This window comes from Bubalus kerabau, chromosome 23 (genome assembly GCF_029407905.1).
Source record: "Bubalus kerabau isolate K-KA32 ecotype Philippines breed swamp buffalo chromosome 23, PCC_UOA_SB_1v2, whole genome shotgun sequence".
Lineage (NCBI taxonomy): Eukaryota > Metazoa > Chordata > Mammalia > Artiodactyla > Bovidae > Bubalus > Bubalus kerabau.
Window position 1 is genome coordinate 22,978,784 of NC_073646.1, and position 20,887 is coordinate 22,999,670.

Consider the following 20,887-nt stretch of genomic DNA (forward strand, 5'->3'; position numbering starts at 1 on the left):
TCTATGCTTTTCTAAAATATATTTGCACCCACCTCTGATAACTTCAGGCTTCCCTGGTGGCTCAGACGGTAAAGAATCTGCCTGCACTGCGGGAGACATGGGTTTGATCCCTGAGTTGGGAAGATCCCCCAGAGGAGGGCATGGGAACCCACTCCAGTATTCTTGCCTGGAGAATCCCCATGGACAGAGGAGCCTGGAGGGCTACAGACCAGGAGGTTGCAAAGAGTCGGATACGACTGAAGGACTAAACACTGATAACTTCAGATGCCCTCCTCAGGGTAGGTAGGGGCATCCCTATCCCATCTCTCTCTCTCTCACACACACACACACAAACACACACACACACACACACACACACACACACACACACACACACACCTGCCCTTAGACTCACCCCACCCAGAGACACCCCTGCCTCACCCCCATCATACTGCAACTTAGACTCCAGTGGGTGAATGTGCAGGGAGAATGGAGGATCTAGAGAAAGAGGCCACACCTTCTTTCTCCTGCCCAGATGGGGTAGAAACCATCACATCCACACAGGTTACAGGGAGGCAGCCAGGCTCTGTACTTTGCAGAACTAAATCCCAGGATGGAGTTTGCTCCAAACGCCAGAACTATTCCTGGATGTCAGGTGCAGTTAATGGTTGCTGTGGCAACCACCCATGCTTAATGACTAGAAGAGAGTTAAAGATGCTGGATAAATGTCAGGGCCCAGGATGGATTTGCTGGGAGCAGATCTGCTCGCGCTGGGCAGAGTTGCCCAGTGAAGGTTGAAATGAGCAGTTCAGGGTAGCTGGAAACAGATGCAGAAGACTCTCTCTCCCCCTTCTCAGGTTAGTGGAGTCAGAATGCCACAAAATGTCAAAAAGTGTAGATTTCTACATGGACGGTTTCTACATAGACTCCAGGTTTGGGTTTGATCCTGCAAAATATTCTCAGAGATTGCAGGGGGTGGAAATCTAAGTCCAGGTCCCTCAAGAATTAAAAGATGTCACTTTATATATATATATATATATATATATATATATATATATATAAACTTTTCTGGAGGGCTTCCCAGGTGGCACTAGTGGTAAAGAATCTGCCTGCCAATGCAGGAGATGTAAGAGACCTGGGTTCCATCCCTGGGTCAGGAAGATACCCTGGAGGAGGGCATGGCAACCCACTCCAGTATTCTTGCCTGGAGAATCCCAGGGACAGAGGAGTCTGCAGGGCTACAGTCCATAGGGTCGTAAAGAGTCGGACAAGACTAAAGCAACTTAGCACACATGCACGTAAACTTTTCTGGATTATTTTTTTAATGAAGAAAATGCCAAATTAGTGCTGAAAAAACAGCCTTTTGTAAAGATGATGTCAGGAAAATGAGATGATAAGCCACAGACTGGGAGAAAGTATCTGCCAAAGACACATCTGACAAAAGGCTGTTACCCAAAATATATGAAGAACTCTTGAAACATGTATATTACCATATGTTAAATAGATAACCAGTACAAGTTCGATGCATGAAGCAGGCCACTCGAAGCTGGTGCTCTGGGACAACCCAGAGAGATAGGGTGGAGAAGGAGGTGGGAGAGGGGTTCAGGATGGGAGGGACACGTGTGCGCCCATGACTGATTGATGTCAATATTTGGCAAAAACCACCACAATATTGTAAAGTAATTATCCTCCAATTAATTAATTAAAAAAAGAACTCTTAAAGACCACCATTAAGAAAACAAGGAGCCTGATTTTAAAATGGGCCAAAAACTATAACAAACGTGTCACTAAATTCAAATTAAAACCATGAGATACCACCAAGCCCCTAGTAAAACGGCTGAAACCCAGAACGCTGACCCCACCAAAAGCGGGTGAGCAGCAGAAACTCTCACGCATTGCTTCTGTGCTGTGCTAAGTCGCTTCAGTGTCCAACTCTCTGCGGCCCTATGGACTATTTCCCTCCAGGCTCCTCTGCCCATGGGATTAGTGGGTTGCCATGCCCTCCTCCAGCGGATCTTCCCAACCCAGGAATCGAACTTGTGTCTCTTTATGTTTACCTGCATTGGCAGGTGAGTTCCATACCAGTAGCACCACCTGGGAAACATTGCTGGTGAGAATGCAAAATGGAACAGCTGCTTTGGAGGACAGTTTGGTGCTTTCTTACAGAGTAAATATACACTTAACCATACAATCCAGCAATCATATACCTTGGTATTTGTCCAAATACTCCTTGGTATTTATATCTACACAGCAACCTACACATGGATATTTATAGCAACCGTGTTCACAATTGCCAAAAACCTGGATGCAATCAAGATGTCCTTCAGTATGCATGCGTGCATGCGTGTCGTGTCCGACTCCGTGCCATGCATGGACTGTAGCCCACCAGGTTCTCCTGCCCGTGGGATCCTCCAGGCAAGAATACTGGAGTGGATTGCCATGCTGTCTTCCAGGGGATCTTCTCGACCTAGGGATAGAATCCATGTCTCCTACATCTCCTGCACTGGGAGGTGGGTTCTTTACCTCTAGTGCCACCTAGGAAACCCGTCCTTCAGTATGTGACTGGATAAATAAACTGTCGCACATCCGAACAATGGAATATTGCTCAGTATAGAGAAAAAAGCTATGAAGCCATGAAAAGGCATGAAGGAATCTTTAAAAAAATATATTTTTTATTGTGGTAAAAGTCACATAATATAAAACACACTGTTTTGACTATGTGACTGTACAGTTCAGCAGCACGAAGTACATTCACGTTGCTGGACCTCTTTCACCATCATCCATCTCCTGAATTTTTCACCTTCCTAAGCTGAAACTCTGTCCCCATTAAACACTGACTCCCCATTCCCCCTTCCCCATTCCCCATCCCCTGGTCCCTGGCATCTACCAATGTGCTTTCTCTTTTTAACTTTTTATTTTGTATTAGAGTATAACTGATTAACAATGCTGTGATATTTTCAGGTACGCAGCAGAGTGACTCGGTCATACGTATATACCAATGTACTTTCCGACTCCACTAATTTGACTGTTCTAGGTACCTCATTGGAGAAGGCAATGGCACCCCATTCCAGTACTCTTGCCTGGAAAATCCCATGGGCAGAGGAGCCTGGTAGGCTACAGTCCATGGGGTCGCTAAGGGTCAGACACGACTGAGCAACCTCACTTTCACTTTTCACTTTCATGCATTGGAGAAGGAAAATGGCAACCCACTCCAGTGTTCTTGCCTGGAGAATCCCAGGGACGGCGGGGGAGCCTGGTGGGCTGCCGTCTATGGGGTCGCACAGAGTCAGACATGACTGAAGTGACTTAGCAGTAGGTACCTCCTACAAGTGGAATCAAGCAGTATTTGTCCACACCTAAAGTATATTGGAATGTACTTTTCAGGTTAACTTAACATATGTCCTACAAACAGACTGTATCTTCTTTTTATTTCCCCCTGTGCTATACAGTAGGTTATCATTAGTTATCTGTTTTATACATAGTAATGTAGGGGGTGGGATAAATTGGGAGATTGCGACTGACATGGAGGAATCTTAAATGCATATGGCTACGTGACAGAAACGGTATGACATTCCAAGTATACGACACTGGAAAAGGCACAACAAAAGGAGACAGTAAAAGGAATGGTGGTCGGCAGGGGTCAGGAGAGAGGTGGATAGATAGGTGAAGCACAGAGCATTTTTAAAAATTAATTAATTTATTTTAATTGGAGGATACTTTCTTTACAACACTGTGGTGGTTTCTGCCTTACATCGACATGAATCACCCACGGTGCATATGTGTCCCCCCATCCTGAACCCCCGTCCCACTTGCTTCCCCACCCCATCCCTCTGGGTTGTCCCAGAGGACCAGCTTTGAGTGCCCTGCTTCATGCATCGAACTTGCACTGGTCTTCTATTTCACATATGGCAAAATACGTGTTTCAATGCTATTCTCTCAAGTCATCCCACCCTCGCCTTCTCCCACATAGTCCAAAAGTCTGTTCTTTGCATCTGTGTCTCCTTTGATGCCTTGCATATAGAATCGTCGTTACTGTCTTTCTAAATTTCATACGTATGCGTTAATAAATTGTATTGGTGTTTCTGCTTCTGACTTACTTCACTGGCACAGAGGATTTTTTAAGGCAGTGAAAACTATTTTGTGTGATACTATAATGATAGATACGTACTGTTAGATATTTGTCCGAACCCAAAGAATATACAACATCAAGAATGAAATAGAATATAAACTATGAATTTGAGTAATAACCATGTGTCAGTGGGGGTTACACAGTGTAAACCATGTGTCATCAGTTATAACAAAGGTACCATTCTGGTGGGGATGCAGATAAAGGTAAAGTAATGAGTGTGTGGGGCAGGAGAGTATCAGAAATCTCTGGACCTTCCCCTCAAGTTTGCTCGGAACCTAATACTGCTCTAAAAAGGTACAATCTATTGAAAAAATAACAATAACTTGAAACCCCACACCTCCACCTGTTACACTGTAAGTGTGCCATTCACATGCTGCTTACTCGTGTTAAAGAACACAGGCAGGGAGCCAGGAGTCGGTTCCAAGTTGCACAATGGATGTCTCTCAGGTCTGCCAGGGTGTCTCTGTGATGCTGTGTGGCGCTGCCCTTGGGAACTGCTAGCACCTGGGAGTGTGGAGGCCAAGTTCAAGGGATCGGCTGCTCTGAGATCCCTGCTCAGGGCAGGGACTCAGGGCTGTGTGATGCTCCCTTGTTGAAAAAAAAAAAAACAACAAACACTTGTATGGCCTCAACCTCAACCTTGTAAGAGGGAATTGCTTTCCACAAACCCTTTCAAACCCTATCTGGACCTGTTCCACGGTCAAGGTCTCACAAACTCACAGAGGTCAAGTCCTTTGTGTGTGTGACAATGATCTTGTGTCTGTCTGGCTGCAGAATTTGGCTCTCAGACTCGGTGAACCTCGGAATCCTGCAAGAGCCTGCTAACTAACAGTTTCTCAGACTCTCCCTAACTCACTGCCTTGTGTAGAGAGCCCAAGAATACATCTCTTTTTTCCTAACAAGAGCCCAGGTGATTCTCATGTGGATGCACCCAGCTTTTCCAGGAAGCCAGAGAAAAAGGGTTTTCCCCAGAACCTCTGCCATGGCCATTTGTTTGGTCTGGAAACTGATGGGTTCTTTGACTACTGCCAATGCTTGCCAAGGTGAGATTAAGATGATTTTTCACTAAAATGATTATGGGGATCACCCCCACCCTCATAGATAATCTGATATTAAAATAATAATACTAAGCTGTTAAATAAGGAAGGACAACACGTTTCAGGATTTTTTCCATGCTATTTTAATTTTGTTGTTGTTCAGTCACTAAGTCGTGTCTGACTCTGCGACCCCGTGAACTGCAGCATGCCAGCTTCCCTGTCCTTCACTATCTCCCAGAGTTTGCTCGAACTCATGTCCATTGAGTCGGTGATATCATCCAACCATGTCATGCTCTGTCACCCCCATCTCCTCTTGCTCTCAATCTTTCCCAGCATCAGGGTCTTTTCCAATGAGTCATCTCTTCAGCTGGCCAAAGTACTAAAGCTTCCTCAGCATCAATCCTTCCAATGAATATTCAGGATTAATTTCCTTTAGGATTGACCGGTTTGATCTGTGTTGTCCAAGGAACTCTCAAGAGCCTTCTCCAGCACCACAATTCAAAAACATCAATTCTTTAGCTATTTTAATGATATTTTGTAAAAGTCAAATATCGATTAATTTCCCATTCTCATTTTTTTCTTTCTGTTTTTACCCCTGCTTTCCTGGTACCCCCAAACACATGGCTTATTCTGCCTAGTTGGCAGAAGTAGGCGTTCTACACCAGTGCCTATGAAGTTTCAGGTGCCAAACTGGGCATCCAAAACACAGAAGTGGAGAGAACTGCTGTCTTGGCTAGGATGGGCCAGGCTCTTGACTCTGCACTTCAGAACCAGCTAGGACCCAGGCTTTGGGTTAGAATGGAGTTCCAGTTGGGCCTGCAATTAACCAGATAATTAAAGACCACACAAAATTTTTACCCCAAACCCAGCAAAGGCGCTAATCAAGCAAAATGCCCAATGTCAGGCTCTGCAGAAATAAATCAGACCTAGAACTGGTGCAGAGAAGGACAGACAGCACCACAGGCCCCTGCTCTGAGCTCAACTTTCTGTACTTGGTTCTAAGGCAGGACACTCACTTGATCAGGCATCTCTCTCCAGGTGGATGTGGCTGGACTCTGGCTGGATCATTGTTCCTCCCCCATCACCAGTTACTTCTTCAGAAGGTTCATGATAGCTTTCAATGACTCCTCTGATGATGCTCTTCCCTTCCTGTGCCTATGCAAGCCCCTGCCACTGTCTAAGAGATCTTCTAAAACTGTAAAACAGATTGTGTTTCTCACCTATATAAAGCCCTCCAGAAGCATGGACCACACACCTCTCCAGGTCCCAGCCCTGACCTCAAAGGGACTCCATCCCCTGGCTCCTTTGTGGACCTGGTTTTATCCTGTCTCCCCCTTAATCTGCTCCCTGCACTTCCCTCGATTCCAGAAACAAGCTCCATATTACCCTGCCTTGGGGCCTTTGCACTTGGGGCGCCCTCTTCCTAGAAAGTTCTTCCCTCACATCTTCAAATCTTGTCACTCAGGTAACCTTTGCAGAGAAGACTTCCCTGTCCACCCAATCTTACAATTCTCTCCCTCTCCTCCCAAGACACTCTCTGTCTCTGGGAATTATTATTTTCATGGCATTTATCACTATTTGAAATCGCCTTTTCCATTTTTACAGAAACCTTTGTTTCATTTATTTATTCATTCACTGTTGGTCCCTCTGCACTAGGCTATAACAGCCTTGAGCTCCAGAACCTAGTCTGTTTCATTCACTGATGAATCCCGTGTGCCCAGGACACAGCTTAATGCAAACCAGGCTCCTTGGCAAACATCTGTTGAACAAAAGACTGAATTCGGATGTGCACCGACAGCAGTTCAGGAGCCTCAGAAGAGCCTGTTTATTTCTCCTTAATTCACTCATTCCTATTAGGAGCCATGAGCCATAATTGCTGTGCCCCCAAGTGCTGCGTCTTGCTCAAAGACACCTAGTTCAGGGTCCTCATTATTGGTGAATTCATTATCCAAATCCTGCACATGCGAGGCTGCACAGATGAGCCAGCAAACTCCATCTTACTGTGACTATGTGACCTGACCTTTCATAAAATCAATCTCTGCTCAAACACACCCTCAGCCCCGTCCCACCGCACCCCTGTTGAATACCCTGTGGTTCATGGTCATGGCCAGGCAGCCTCTCTCTGATTGCCAGCTCATGTCAACATGTGACCAAACAATGCAAATAGGAGGCAAAAATGACTGCAAAGTGAGAATGGGTATCTTGCAGCATAGTCAGGACTTCACGAGATGGATGTGAGGGTTGTTGGGAATTTGGTGGCGTGGGGTGACATGCCAGCCAAGGGTGACCAAGAGCCCGCGCAGAAGGGTGCTGGTTAACAATGGGAGAAGAGAAAACCGACAAGAGTGATGATGTGATAGGCGCATCCCAGCCATTTGAATATCAAAGGATTAAGAGGAACCCTTGAGAAAATGATGACATGCTCAAACATTTTTCGCAAAAGTGACCCACTTTATGATCCGGCTCTGAAAGTCAGACTTTATAATCCAGCTGGGAAAGCAAAGGATTTTGTATTGCATCATCATGCGATTGTATCAGACAAAGGTTGCCCCCTCCCACCAAAAATCCACATAACTGACTTTTGGGTTCATCCTAGTATGTACTTAGAAAAGATAAGACAAAATACACATAGTCTCACAAGTGATGATTCTGTTTTCAAGATAAGGCTGGAAGAACAACCTTGAATTTTATTATTTGCTATGAAATGATGGTCCCTATTTTTATTTATTTATTTTTGGCAGCTCTGGGTCTTCACTGCTTCTCGCAGGCAGGTTTTCTCTAGTTGCGGCAATTGTCATGGTGCGCGGGCTTCTCATTGTGGTGACTTCTTTTGTTACAGAGCACGGGCTCTCAGGTCCACGGGCTTCAGTAGTTGTGGCCCACAGGTTTGGTTGCCCCAAGGCACGTGGGATCGTCCTGGACTAGGAGTGAACTTGCATCCCTTGCATTGCAAGTCAGATTCTTAACCACTGGACCACCAGGAAAGTCCTGGTCCCTATTCTTAAATGAGCTCCCCTGAAGACTATGAGTCTCAACCTTAGTTGATCAGTTATACTCATCTGGGCAGCTGTACAAACTCCAGATGTCCAGGCTAATTAAGTAAGAATCTTCAGAGGTGGAACTGAGATCAGCATTTTCCAGCTGTTCCCTCAGCCCCTGAAATCCCCATGTGCATCCCATGTTGGGAAGCACTGTTTCAAGGTACCCTTATCCTCTGTAATAAAGATCTGCTTTAACACCAGGAACCCAGGCATCCTTACCATTAGGTGGTGGTTTTTGCTTTCTTAACACAAGTACTTTCAGGGCACAGACCTGATGTTTGTTCTTCTTTCCTGATTTCTCAAGGCAGGTTCATCACAATGAGCATTTAACAAAAGACCTATATCACTGGACCCAGATCCCTCCTCTCAAGTGAGCCTTGGTTTTCATTCTGAGCTCAAGTTTGGGGGCCTGACGTTTGTCTGCAGCAGCCAAATGGAATGGGTGGCAAGGTCCAGGCACTGGCTTGGCTGTGTTTCTGGGCTGGACCAGGTTCTGGGCACTGATGCTGGGCTGGGTGGGGCTGGCTAGGAGCGTCCACCCTCAACCTGAGCACATGGTCACTGTCCAGAGACTGCTCAGAAGTAATCCTTTGTCAGGTCGGAAGGTGCCACAGCCACCAAATTCTGCCCCAGGACTATCAACATGGGCTGCTCACAGTCCGCAGAAGGTGGATGGTGGGGGACCCGCCTGAAGACCACTGAGGGGCTCTGCCAGTCTGATCTCCTCCTTTCAGAGGATGGACATCCTGTGGACAACTGCCCTCCATTCAGGGTCTCCCTTCAGGACTGCAAACTTGAAAAAAGGATGGTTGATTTGAATGACTCTCTCACTTCCCCTGGTCTTTCTGCTCTGGGTCTGGTATTTCCCATCCTGAAGCCAAAACCACTGAAATCAGAGCTGTCTTTAGCTGACCCAGAAAAGCTCTGTCGGGCCCTTGCCCAAACGTGGTACAGCCGGCAGTCTAGGCCTGTTCCTGCTGGGGTGTGGCAGCTCCCCAGGCTTCCTTCCTGGCTCATCTCTATGTGGGATCACACGTGTGCACACGCCCACACACAGGTCTGTGCATGTATAGACACGTCCATGTGAGGGTGGCAGGGAGAAGACACGATCTCCAGCTTCCCCATGGCTTCCTTTCCCCCTGTGCCCCAAATAGTTAGTAACAACATTAATAGCTGTCCCTTGGTTTGGGGTTTTTTTTGTTTTTGTTTTTTTTTTGGCAGGGGGTGGGATGCAATAGGAGTCACACCATGTGGCATGCAGGATCTTAGTTCCCCAACCAGGGATTGAACCTGCGTCTCCTGCATTGCAAGCTTCGAGCCGGAACCACTGGACTGCCAAGGAAGTCCCAGAAGCTGTCGTTTGTTAATGCTGTTCTTGGGGCTCAGCACCATGTTAGTACCATTTAGCGGATTTTGCTAAGACCTCAGGCTCTAAAGTTAGACAGACCTTGGTTTTAGGCCTCAGGTTTCCTGTCTATAAATGGAGTGATTGGATTAACACACACATAATAGTAACCATCGATCTAAAGCTCTAGACAAATATTAACTCTTTTAATCCTCATTAAACCCCACAAGCTATATACCACCAGTATTCTCAGATTACAGACAGGAAACTGAGATACACGTAAGTTCAGTAACTTGCAACACAGCCAGCTCTCACAGTCAGGCAGTTTGGCTCCAGAATCCACGCTCCTCACTCCAGTCTACAACCAGCAGGAGTGCCCGCTTCATGGGGTTGCAAGCACTACACAAAGATCCCTTAGCTTGACACGTGGCACAGGGCACATCTAAACAAACAGCAGGTAACATACTTCTTTCTTTGAGAAGTTATTTGCAGATTATTGTTTTCTTACAGGAGACCGAGGCTCAGTGGAATAAATAACTCATCCAAGGTCGCTCAACCAATGAGTTAGTAAGTGGTGGAACAGAGATTTGAACTCAGGCCTGAGGGCTCCAAAGCTTTGTTCCTATGCCTGTGTCACTGGACAACCTCTTTCTAAGTCAAATATGTACCTGCTGAAGAGGTGCTGTTCAGTTGCTCAGTCGTGCCTGACTCTTTGTGACCCCATGGGATGCCAGGCTTTCCGGTCCTTCACTATCTCCTGGGGTTTGCTCAAACTCACGTCCATCGGTGATGCCATCCAACTATCTCATTTTCTGTCGCCCTCTTCTCCTCCTGCCCCCAACCTTTCCCAGCATCAGGGTCTTTTCCAGTGAGTTGGCTCTTCATATTAGGTGATCCAAAGTATTGGAGCTTTAACATCAATCCTTTCAACAAATATTCAGGATTGATTTCCTTTAGGATTGACTGGTTGGATCTCCTTGCAGTCCAAGGGACTCTCAAGAGGCTTCTCCAGCACCACCATTATTTGAAAGCATCATTTCTTTGGTGCTCAGCCTTCTTTATGGTCCAACTCTCACATCATACACGACTATTGGAAAACCGTAACTTTGACTATGTGGACCTTTGTTGGCAAAGTGATGTCTCCGCTTTTTAATATGCTAAGTTCATCATAATTTTTTTTCCTAAGGAGCAAGCGTCTTTTAATTTCATGGCTGCAGTCACCATCCATAGTGATTTTGGAGTGCAAGAACATAAAGTCTGTCACTGTTTTCATTGTTTCCCCATCTGTTTGCCATGAAGTGATGAGATCAGATGCTATGATCTTTGTTTTTTGAATGTTGCGTTTTAAGCCAACTTTTTCACTCTTTTCTTTCACTTTCATCAAGAGGTTCTTTAGTTTCTCTTCACTTTGTGCCAATCTCATCTGCATAGCTGAGATTATTGATATTTCTCCCAGCAATCTTGATTCCAGCTTGTGTTTCATCCAACCCAGCATTTCACATGATGTACACTGCATATAAGTTAAATAAGCAGAGTGACAATATAGAGCCTTGATGTACTGACATCAAGGGAGTACTGGGAACTAGTCCATTTTCCATGTCCGGTTCTAACTGTTGCTTCTTGACCTGCATACAGGTTTCTCAGGAGGAAGGTAAGGTGGTCTGGTATTCCCATCTCTTAGAGGGTACAGCCTTTATTTCTCCAAATTACAAGAAGCTGACTTGTTTGTAAAAATTCCAGAAAAGTATACTCAATATTTTGTAATAACCTATAAGGGAAAAGAAGCTGAGAAAAATGGGTATGTGTGTGTGTGTGTGTAAACTAACACAGCATTGTAAATCAACCATGCTTCAGTTTAAAAAAACCTGAAGAAAAAAAAAAGAAATTCCAAGCAAAACAGCCTAATCCCCACTTCATGATTGTTGATGGCCATTTCCCAAGATCAGGCTGGGTGCCCACAGTACTTAGATCTGAAAGGAAATACTCAGGATGGAGACTGAGCCAGGGAACGTGGAAACACCACTTTCCCTGGAGATATGTGACAAGGGCTTTATGAGTTAAAAACACAAACATCCCATTTTCTGGGCTCCCTCCCCAGCCTGGCTGCCTCCCTTGCATGTCTGGAAGCCCCTCAAGGCCATGTAGATCCTTTAGGTTACCCCAACCCTAAGGAAGAGATGGAGGTGACCTTGGTCCTTGTGCAACCCAACCTCCGAGATATTCCATAGACCTCAGTGCTGAAGGGACAGCTTGAAGGGCAGCTGATGGACCCGGTAACACCCCCACAAGAAGCCCTCTTCCACCCACTGGTCTCCTTTCTGTTCCCCAAGCTCATTCCCAACCCCAGAGCCACTTGCACTGCGCTTGGCCTGGAAAGCCCTTTCTCGGGCTCTTCACACCACTGACTCCTTCTCTGTACTCAGGTCTGAGCTCATATGTTCCCCTGGACCACCCTGCCCCAAGTTGCCAACCATCTCCCCCACCATCACATCATCCTGTAGGGTCTCTTTACAACAAAGTTATCTTATTCTTCTATTGAATAGTCTATAGACTCTCTTTTCCAGCGAGGATATAAATTCTGAGGACCAGAATCTTCTTTGTCTTGGCCACTAGTCAATTCCTAGGACTTAAAACAGCTCTGGTACACTGTGGGTGTTTGATAAATTTGGGGGAAGGATGGAAAGAAGGAAAGGAAGGAGGGAGGGAGGGAGGGAGCAGGAGGTTGAAGCAATCAATCTTCACAGCCCAGTTCTCATGCCTGCCCTACCCCAGGTATCCATCACCTTATCACCTGTCACCAGTGGCTACTGGATCTGTCTCCCAGACCAGCCACCATCGATCCTCTTAACACCCTGAATCACTCAGAGGACCCAAATGAGTTTTTCTTTCACTCACTCCCTCTCATCATCTCACAAGTTATTCCACTCTGCCTGGAGCCACACACCTCCCTTACTCTGATTAACTTTTAATTAACCTTCAGATCTCAGTTTAGACATGATTTCATTCAACATTCAGTTAACAGAAATCACTCTACAAAGTTATCAAGTGAGAGAATTTTGGGTGATGAAGGAAGCGCTTTTACTTTAATCTTATCCCTTTTCTATATATACTGTTTGAATTTTCTAACTACGTACATATATTCTTTTAGTTTAACAAGGGTTATCTGAATACGGAATAATGGATTGCTCCTTATTTTCTTTCTAACATTTCTCTGCTTTGAAAAAATATCCTAATAAATGTACTTTGTCAACGTCAGTACCACAATGACTTAATTATTACAGCTTTGTTTTATGGTTTAATATCTTGCCAGGAGCCACCTTCCTGACTTCTTTCATTCATTCTACTATTTTTTTCATAGTGAATTGCCTCCAGCTTCCATTACCAAATAGACTATTCGATCACCTGGAAAGAAATGATAATTTTACCCTATTTTTTATCGTGTATAACTCTTAATTCTGTTTTATTTCTTCTTGTACTGGAGCTTGTAGAACCATGGTACATAATAGAGGCAATTGCGGGCATTCATATCTCATTCTTGATTGTAATGGGACTATTTCTAGGGTTTGACCTTTGAAAAGGATTGTTGGTTTAAAGGAGGTGCCTTCCTCATAGGAAAGAAGTATTCTTCTATTGTCAGAGCCAGAGATAAGCCATTACTGTAAAGTTCTCTGCAGGATGAGTCTTGTTGCCACCCCAAATCCAGTCCCTGTAATTACACTTCAGCACTTCAGGAAATCTCTCTTGGGTCTCCCTGTCATTCCAAAGCTCTTTTTGGGGTCCTGAGGTCTGTGAGTTCTCACAGCCTAGCTCCCTATGTGCTCTACTTGGGGTTCCCATCCCCTCTCACCTGTAACCGCTGGTCTGTCTCCTAGACCAACCACCACCGAGCCCTCTCCTGGTGTCCCACATTCCTGGTTTCTGCGTCTCTCAGCCCCAGTGTCTTAGCCTCAGCTGTACTAGGACAGTGCTTATCTCTGTATCCTGACTTCATCCTCACAGGGTACCTGTTTTCAGCATCTCTCTTGATTCCATCCTCTGCAGTTCATGGGCAAGTCCAATCCCATCCTTTGTTTTCCTTAGATTTTACTGATGTGGGGAAATACTGATGAGAAAATATAAGTGAGAATAAGAACAGCAAAATCTTGATTTTTAAAAAAAAACTACTTGTGTGTTACAGCCTGGGGGGTGTGGGGAGAAGGCTGGAAGGAAACATACAGAAATGCTAAACAGTGGTTATTTCTGGGAGCTGGCAATATGCTATTTGTACGAATGGCCAAGTTCACTTTTTGATGAGTGTATGACTTACGGTGCCAGCAGCTTCATTTTCAGTGTGGAGTCTTCCTCAGGGAAATTCTTGATTCCCTTTCCTTTTGTATTGCTTTTTAAAATCTCATCATGGCACCAATGTGTCTCTTCTGGTCCTAAAATACCTCCCCAAGCCAATGGTAGGAATAGTTATAATTTATTGAGTTCTTACTATGTGCCAGGAACTATACTAAGTGCCTTTCGTCATTGCCTGATTAAAAGAGCTCTGTAGAAACTGCTGAGTGCAGCACTACTATTACAGCCTCGATTAATTCTCATGACAGCCTCATGAAGTTATTATTGTTATTATCTTCATCCTGTAGAAGAAGAAGAAATGGAGATTTGGAGCGGTAATTCGCCACAGGTAGCTCAAGTGAAGTAGAGCCGGGTGGGGACTTTGGCCAACTAGAGAAACTTACATCCAGTCCAAATCGGGGGAGGGGTTACTGATGCCCAGCTGCTGGGGATTGTTTTCACATGGACACGTGGGACAGAGCGCCCCATTGTTCACGAGAAGCTGCAAATCAGATTTTCCTGGGACATATCCTGAATTTTAAATTGCAGCGATATACTTAACTTATAAAAATATACAGGACTTCGCTGGTGGTCCAATGATAAAGAATCCACCTGCCAGTGCAGGGGACATGGGTTCGATCCCTGGTCTGGGAAGATTCCACATGTTCAGGAGCAACTAAGCCCATGAGTCACAACTATTGAACCTGCACTCTAGAGCCCGGGAGCCACAACTACTGAAGCCCACGTGCCCTAGAGCCCATACGCTGCAACAAGAGAAGCTACTGCAAAGAGAATAGCCACCTACCCCCAAGTCTCCCCAACTAGAGAAAGCCCTTGAGCAAGCCCACATGCAGCAAATATGACCCAACACAGCCAAAAATAATTGATTAATTTAAAAATATTAATACAATTTAAAATCAAAATACAATAAAATACAAGTGAAAAACAAAACATAAACAAACACACCAAACAGAACATTCTTCAGTCCAAATTTGCCCTAGATGAACATTATCTGCTTCAGAAGCTCCAGCTTGGATTAAGCTCCCCAGCCCCAAGAAGGCCCATTTGTTTCCCACTTTTGCTCCCACCGCAGTTTGTACACAGTCTGTGTCTGACTCTTTGCAACCTCATGGACTGTAACATACCAGGCTCCTCTGTCCTTGGGATTCTTCAGGCGAGAATACTAGAGTGGGTTGCCATGCCTTCCTCTCGGGGATCTTCCCAACTCAGGGATCAAGCGCACATCTCTCACGCCCCTCGCCTTGGCAGGTGGCTTCTTTACCACTAGAGCCACCTGGGAAGCCTCCTTAGGCAAACAGTCAATAATTTTGGCTTTGCTGTCTCTACCACAACTACTCAGCTCTGCCATTTTGGCACAAAAATTGTAAACAAACAGGCATGGCTGGATTTCAATACGATTTTATTTACAGACTCTGAAAGTTGAATTTCGTCTAGTTTTTTTTTTTTTAATGTGTCATGAAACAACATTCTTCTTTTGATTTTTCCAACCATCTACATATGCAAAAACCAGCCTCAGCTCGTAGGCTGTACAAAACAGGTGGTGCGACGCTTTAGACCACTTAAAATTCTTGACCGTGTCTCCAGGAGCCACTGGTGTTTGCTGGCTCTGCATCCTAGTTTCAAGCTGCCTTAAGCCCCCTCAGGTAAGGCGCGTTTCACAAGCAGATGCGGGCATGTGTGTAGCCCTCTAGTCCCGTGTGGTTCTGACTGGTCTGTTTCAGTAGCTTTCACATTTAGTCTTCAGCTGAACTTCTCCTTCCTATGAAATCTCTTGCTGGGAATGTGAAATAGCTATTGATAGGTGGGTCCCACAACCAGTCTTCTTTCCCTGCCCAGTGGCCCCTGACGTAAACCCTGGAAAAACATAGTGGATGGAAAAACCACCATCCTATGGTCTGGTTTATAACAATGGATGGACCGTGAAATGGTCATACAGCCATCTGGCAAAGGACTTTGCTTACAACCCTAAAATGTGTTGAAGAGAGTGCAGTTCTGAGTAGTGATTATGAACTTGGCTTTGGAGTCTGAAACACTTACATTTGAGTGTGCCGCTTGTAGCTGTATCCTTGGGAAAATCACCTACTTTATAGATTTCCTCATCTGTGAAATAGGACTCATAAAACCAGGTACCTCAACAGGCTGTCTTGAGTGCTAGAGAGGATTTAGAATGGCATGTGGTGTACGGTAAGTGCTTCACATGTGTGACTTATTCTGATTTGTTATCCAGCCAGGTGGAAGGGGATGGGGCTTAAAAACAAACAGGAATCTGGCTGAAACTCTCAAATCCAAACAAGAAAAAGGAAGGCCTTTTCTCAATATCAGGGAAGGAGTTCTGAGTTTGTCCTTCTTCCAATAATTTCTCTGAGTCTTCAAGCCTTCTCTCCAAGACTCCCCTTCTTGGTTCTGAGTCCCTTCTCTGCCTGGTAAGTGGAGAATCAGAACCGAGAGAATGGGCTCATATCGCATGCCATTTTCTGTGAAATGCCTCTGGTTTGCAGCATACTTGCAGTGCAGGTTAAATACATGGCTCTCCTCGAGACAAGGAAGCAACCTAAATGTCCATCAACAGAGGAATGGATAAAGAGGATGTAGTACGTATACACAATGGGATGTTGCTGCTGCTGCTGCTGAGTCACTTCAGTCGTCTCCAACTCTGTGTGACCCCATAGACAGCAGCCCACCAGGCTCCCTTGTCCCCGGGATTCTCCAGGCAAGAACACTGGAGTGGGTTGCCATTTCCTTCTCCAATGCATGAAAGTGAAAAGTGAAAGTGAAGTCGCTCAGTCGTGTCCAACCCTCAGCGACCCCATGGACTGCAGCCTTCCAGGCTCCTCCGTCCATGGGATTTTCCAGGCAAGAGTACTGGAGTGGGGTGACAATGGGATGTTACTTAGCCATTAAAAAGGATGAAATAATGCTGTTTGCAGCAACACGGATGAACCTAGAGATTATCATACTAAGTGAAGTAAGTCAGAAAGAGAAAGGCAAATACCATATGATACTACTTATATGTGGAATCTAAAATATGACGTAAATGAATTTCCACAAAGCAGAAATAGATGCACAGACATACAGAATAGACTTGTGGTTGCCAAGGGTCGGGGTCGGGGGATGGTAGGGAGAGGGATGGATTGGGAGCTTGGGATTAGCAGACGCAAACTGAGACATATAGAATGGATAAACAACAAGGTCCTACTGTATAGCAAAGGGAACTATATTTAATATTCTGTAATAAGATATCATGGAAAGAATATGAAAATTATATATATATATATATATACGTATAATTGAATCATTTTGGTGAACAGCAGAAACTAACAGGACATTGTAAATCAACTACACTTCATTAAAATTTTAAGAATATACATGGCACGGGACTTCCCTGGTGGTCCAGTGGCTAAGACTTTGTGCTCCCAATGCAGGGGGCCCAGGTTCGATCCCTGGTTGGGGAACTAGATCCTGCATGCCACAACTAAGATCCAAATAAAGAAATAAAATGTTTTTAAAAATGCATTGCACTCCTATTATTATCAGATAATAATAGACATGTGTAATGGTAAAGCCAGATGCAAATATTGACTCTTCCCTTCACCAGCTGTGACAACTCTCTCTCCTCTGCCATCCTGCATTGGCTCATCATCGAATGTCAGTGTGAATAGTCCCTACCTCCTAGGGTGGTGGATGAGAGTAAATGAGAAGAATGTAGGTTTCAGCTCTGTGCCTTGCCCACTGGAAGCACTTCAAAGGTGCTAGCCATTATAATGATGCGCCTAGAGCTTTGCAAAAATTATCTTACTTCATATATGATCTTATTTCTTACAGTAACTACTCTGAAAATATAAGCCCAGCTGTGTGTGAATATAAGCCTTGTCTGCGGTCCTCGACACCACCTGGCCCCTCACCTCCATGCCATCTCTACGGGCAGAGACAAGAACAATAAGGCATAATTTCACACTGTGTTGTGGTGAGAGGTTCTGAAATTGTTTGTCATTTATGAGAACTGGCAGAGCCATTAACTGCCCTGGAGACTGGCTAATTGGCTAGTTAACAAACACCCACAACGATTATCAAACACCCGCAATGAGTTAACTCAGGCTGATGGCGAAGGAAGAAAAGGAAAGAGAATGCTGACTGTCGTTTCCCCAGGATATACCCATGCAATTCTGTCCTCCTGAAGGAGTGAGCTGCACAGCAGAGCCCAGAAAGCTGTGGTTCCAGGCAAGGGGATCGTTAAAGGGGACTATCCTGTGTTATCTATCAGAGAGAGTGGGTTACTCCGAATCCGTGCCTGGAATCCACACCGAGGAGCCAGCAGACCTTGATTGTGTTCTGGCTCACCTCTTACACATTTGAGCGCAAGCACAGTTTTGTTTTGTGTTTTAATTGGAAGATTATTGCTTTACAAGGTTGTGTTGGTTTCTGCCATACAACAACTCGAATCAGTCATAACTATATATTAATATATATCCCTTCCCTCACGAGCCTCTCTCCCATTCCCCCCAAAAATATTTATTTGGCTCCTCGGGGCTTTGTTGCAGCATGAGGGGGTCTTAGTTCCCCTGACCAGGGATCAAACCCAAGTCTGCTGCATTGCAAGGTGGATCCTTAACCACTGGACCACCAGGGAAGTCCCTAAGCACAATGCTATTGGCCAGTTGCTTCATCTGTAAAATGGGACGATAAGTTTTTATATATAAATATATATATATACACACATATATGTCTACCCACTGGGTTTTCCCCGGTGGCTTAGCAGTAAAGAATCTACCTACAATGCAAGAGCCACAGGAGACACATGTTCGATCCCTGAGTCGGGAAGATCCCCTGGAGAAGGAAATGGCAACCGACTCCAGTATTCTTGCCTGGAGAATCCCATGGGCAGAGGAGCCTGGCGGGCTACAGTCCATGGGATTGCAAAGAGTCGGACACGATGAAGCAACTCAGCACGCACATGCACACACACACGTGTATATTCCACTTTCTTTTCCCCTTTCCCCTCATTGACTGGGGAAAAAATAACAGCTCTCATGATGAATGCTTATGCTTCCTAGCTCTTTGCCCTTCTAAATAGATCCCAGGATCATGCAAAAATCTAAGCAGAAAGTTTCCATCCCCAGCTTTATTTATTTTTTTCCCCTACTAATCTCCTTTTTGTGCCCCAAGAAAGACGCTGATTGACCCACAAAGGCAGAACCACCAAGTCTGAACGATCTTCACTGTGGGAGAGGAGAAGCCCCAGGCTGGACCCAGGTGCTCTTTCTGCCCCCCTCCCCCGACTCAGGGCCACACTTGTTTCCACAGGGGCTTTCCGAGGCGTGTGCAAGAAAATTGATCACTTCCCCGAAGATGCTGACTACGAACAGGATACAGCTGAGTATCTCCTGCGTAAGTTTCCCCGACTTCCAGGGTCCCCCTGGCGGGAGGATGGTGAGGAGGGGTGCCCTGCAGTCACCCAGCTGCCTCTGAGTTTGAGGCTCCCCAATACCTAGCCTCAGAAATGGATATGTGCAATGAAGCTTCAGGAAAATCTTTGCTAGTAGACAGAGACATTCAGGCAGTTCTGATATCTGAGTCTCTTTCATTTCAATGAACTAGAAACAGGAAAAGAAAAAAAAAAGGTGAATCAAACCTCAAAAGTTCTTTTTAGTCCACTTACAAGAAAATCTAAGGGTTTTCTTTAACTTGAATACAAGTTTTCACCTGCCCCAGAGGGTGGATTTGAGGTGCTAATGGGTGAGGTGCTAATGGATGAAGTGCTAATGGGCGAGGTCCTGAGGGGCAAGGCCTGGGAGAATAAATGTAAACCAAGGTTCACCCTTCTTCAGTTTCAATAGCATTGGGGCAGGGCCAGTGTCTCCCCATAGATTGTCCCAAGGTCAGTGACCCTGATATGATGGGGAACTGTCATGAATACAGAATGTAGGAGGCAGTAGGGTATGCTGAGCAAGGGCTCTGGATTCTAGTCGACCAGGGCTTTTACTCCGCTGACGCCCTCCGAGCTGGGTTAGATCTGGGCCAAGTTGCTTTACCTCTCATTGTAAGACCAAACTCTATAAAACTCTTAGAGGAAAACAGAGGCAGAACACTCTTTGTCATAAATCGCAGCAAGATCTTTTTTGACCACCTCCTAGAATAATGAAAATAAGAATAAACAAATGGGACATACTTAAACTTAAAAGCTTTTGTGCAGCAAAGGAAACCATAAACAAAACAAAAAGACCATCCCCAGAGTGTGAGAAAATATTTGCAAACAGAGCAATTGACAAGGAATTAATCTCCAAAACATACACAGAGCTCATGTAGCTCAATATCAAAAAACAAAAACAAATTACACAATCAAAAAATGGGTGGAAGACCTAAAATAAACCTCTCTCTAAAGAAGACACACAGATAGCCAACCAACACATGAAAAGATGCTCAACATCACTAATAATTAGAGAAATGCAAATCAAAACTGCATCATCAAATAGTCTCTCACCTTTTTTTATAGTCAGGAATGAAGACTATAAAGTCATCCATTTAACAGGGTCATGAAAATTACATAAGCTGATGCACATTACACGCCGCCTGAAACCATACGTGTTGGCTCTTTTTTGTGGCATGGGATGAACAACAGCCAAGGCCAACAGCAGCCAAGGGTCTGACATTGATCCTGGCACAGAGGGAATTGGAAACAATGTAATTTAAATAGAATTTCTTCAACAGGGAGCCTGAGTTTCCTCAAAAGGGAAATTTTAAGGCACTGACTAATTTACTATTAGAGAGTGTTAAATGTAACATTTTTTTAAAAACTACTACAGTAATATCAATAAAAACTTCAAGAAATTGTGGTATTCTGACTATGCCTGTAACTCATAACTCAAGCAGAGTGTTTTACAATTAAAATCAGTTTTCACTCTACTCATGCTTGCTAGTCTGCAGAGGGGCTGTGGGTATTCATATGAGCCTTTAATCACATAACAATCTAAGTGGTGCTGGGGGATCAGTTTGAAAGAAACAGACACTTCTAAGCTAA

At 44.9% G+C, this 20,887-nt stretch overlaps 1 protein-coding gene and 1 non-coding gene across 2 annotated transcripts in view; both read left to right on the top strand.

Annotated features, from left to right (window-relative positions):
- The window catches only part of CACNG3 (calcium voltage-gated channel auxiliary subunit gamma 3), a 97,899-nt gene that overhangs the window by 65,235 nt on the left and 11,777 nt on the right, over positions 1-20,887 (top strand). The window contains exon 2 of the mRNA XM_055561599.1: positions 19,174-19,257. Within this exon, the coding sequence (XP_055417574.1) occupies positions 19,174-19,257 (84 nt within the window). The remainder of the gene's footprint in view (positions 1-19,173; positions 19,258-20,887) is intronic.
- On the top strand, positions 17,252-17,324 carry TRNAG-CCC (transfer RNA glycine (anticodon CCC)). The gene has a single exon. It is a non-coding gene; the product is annotated as a tRNA-Gly (tRNA).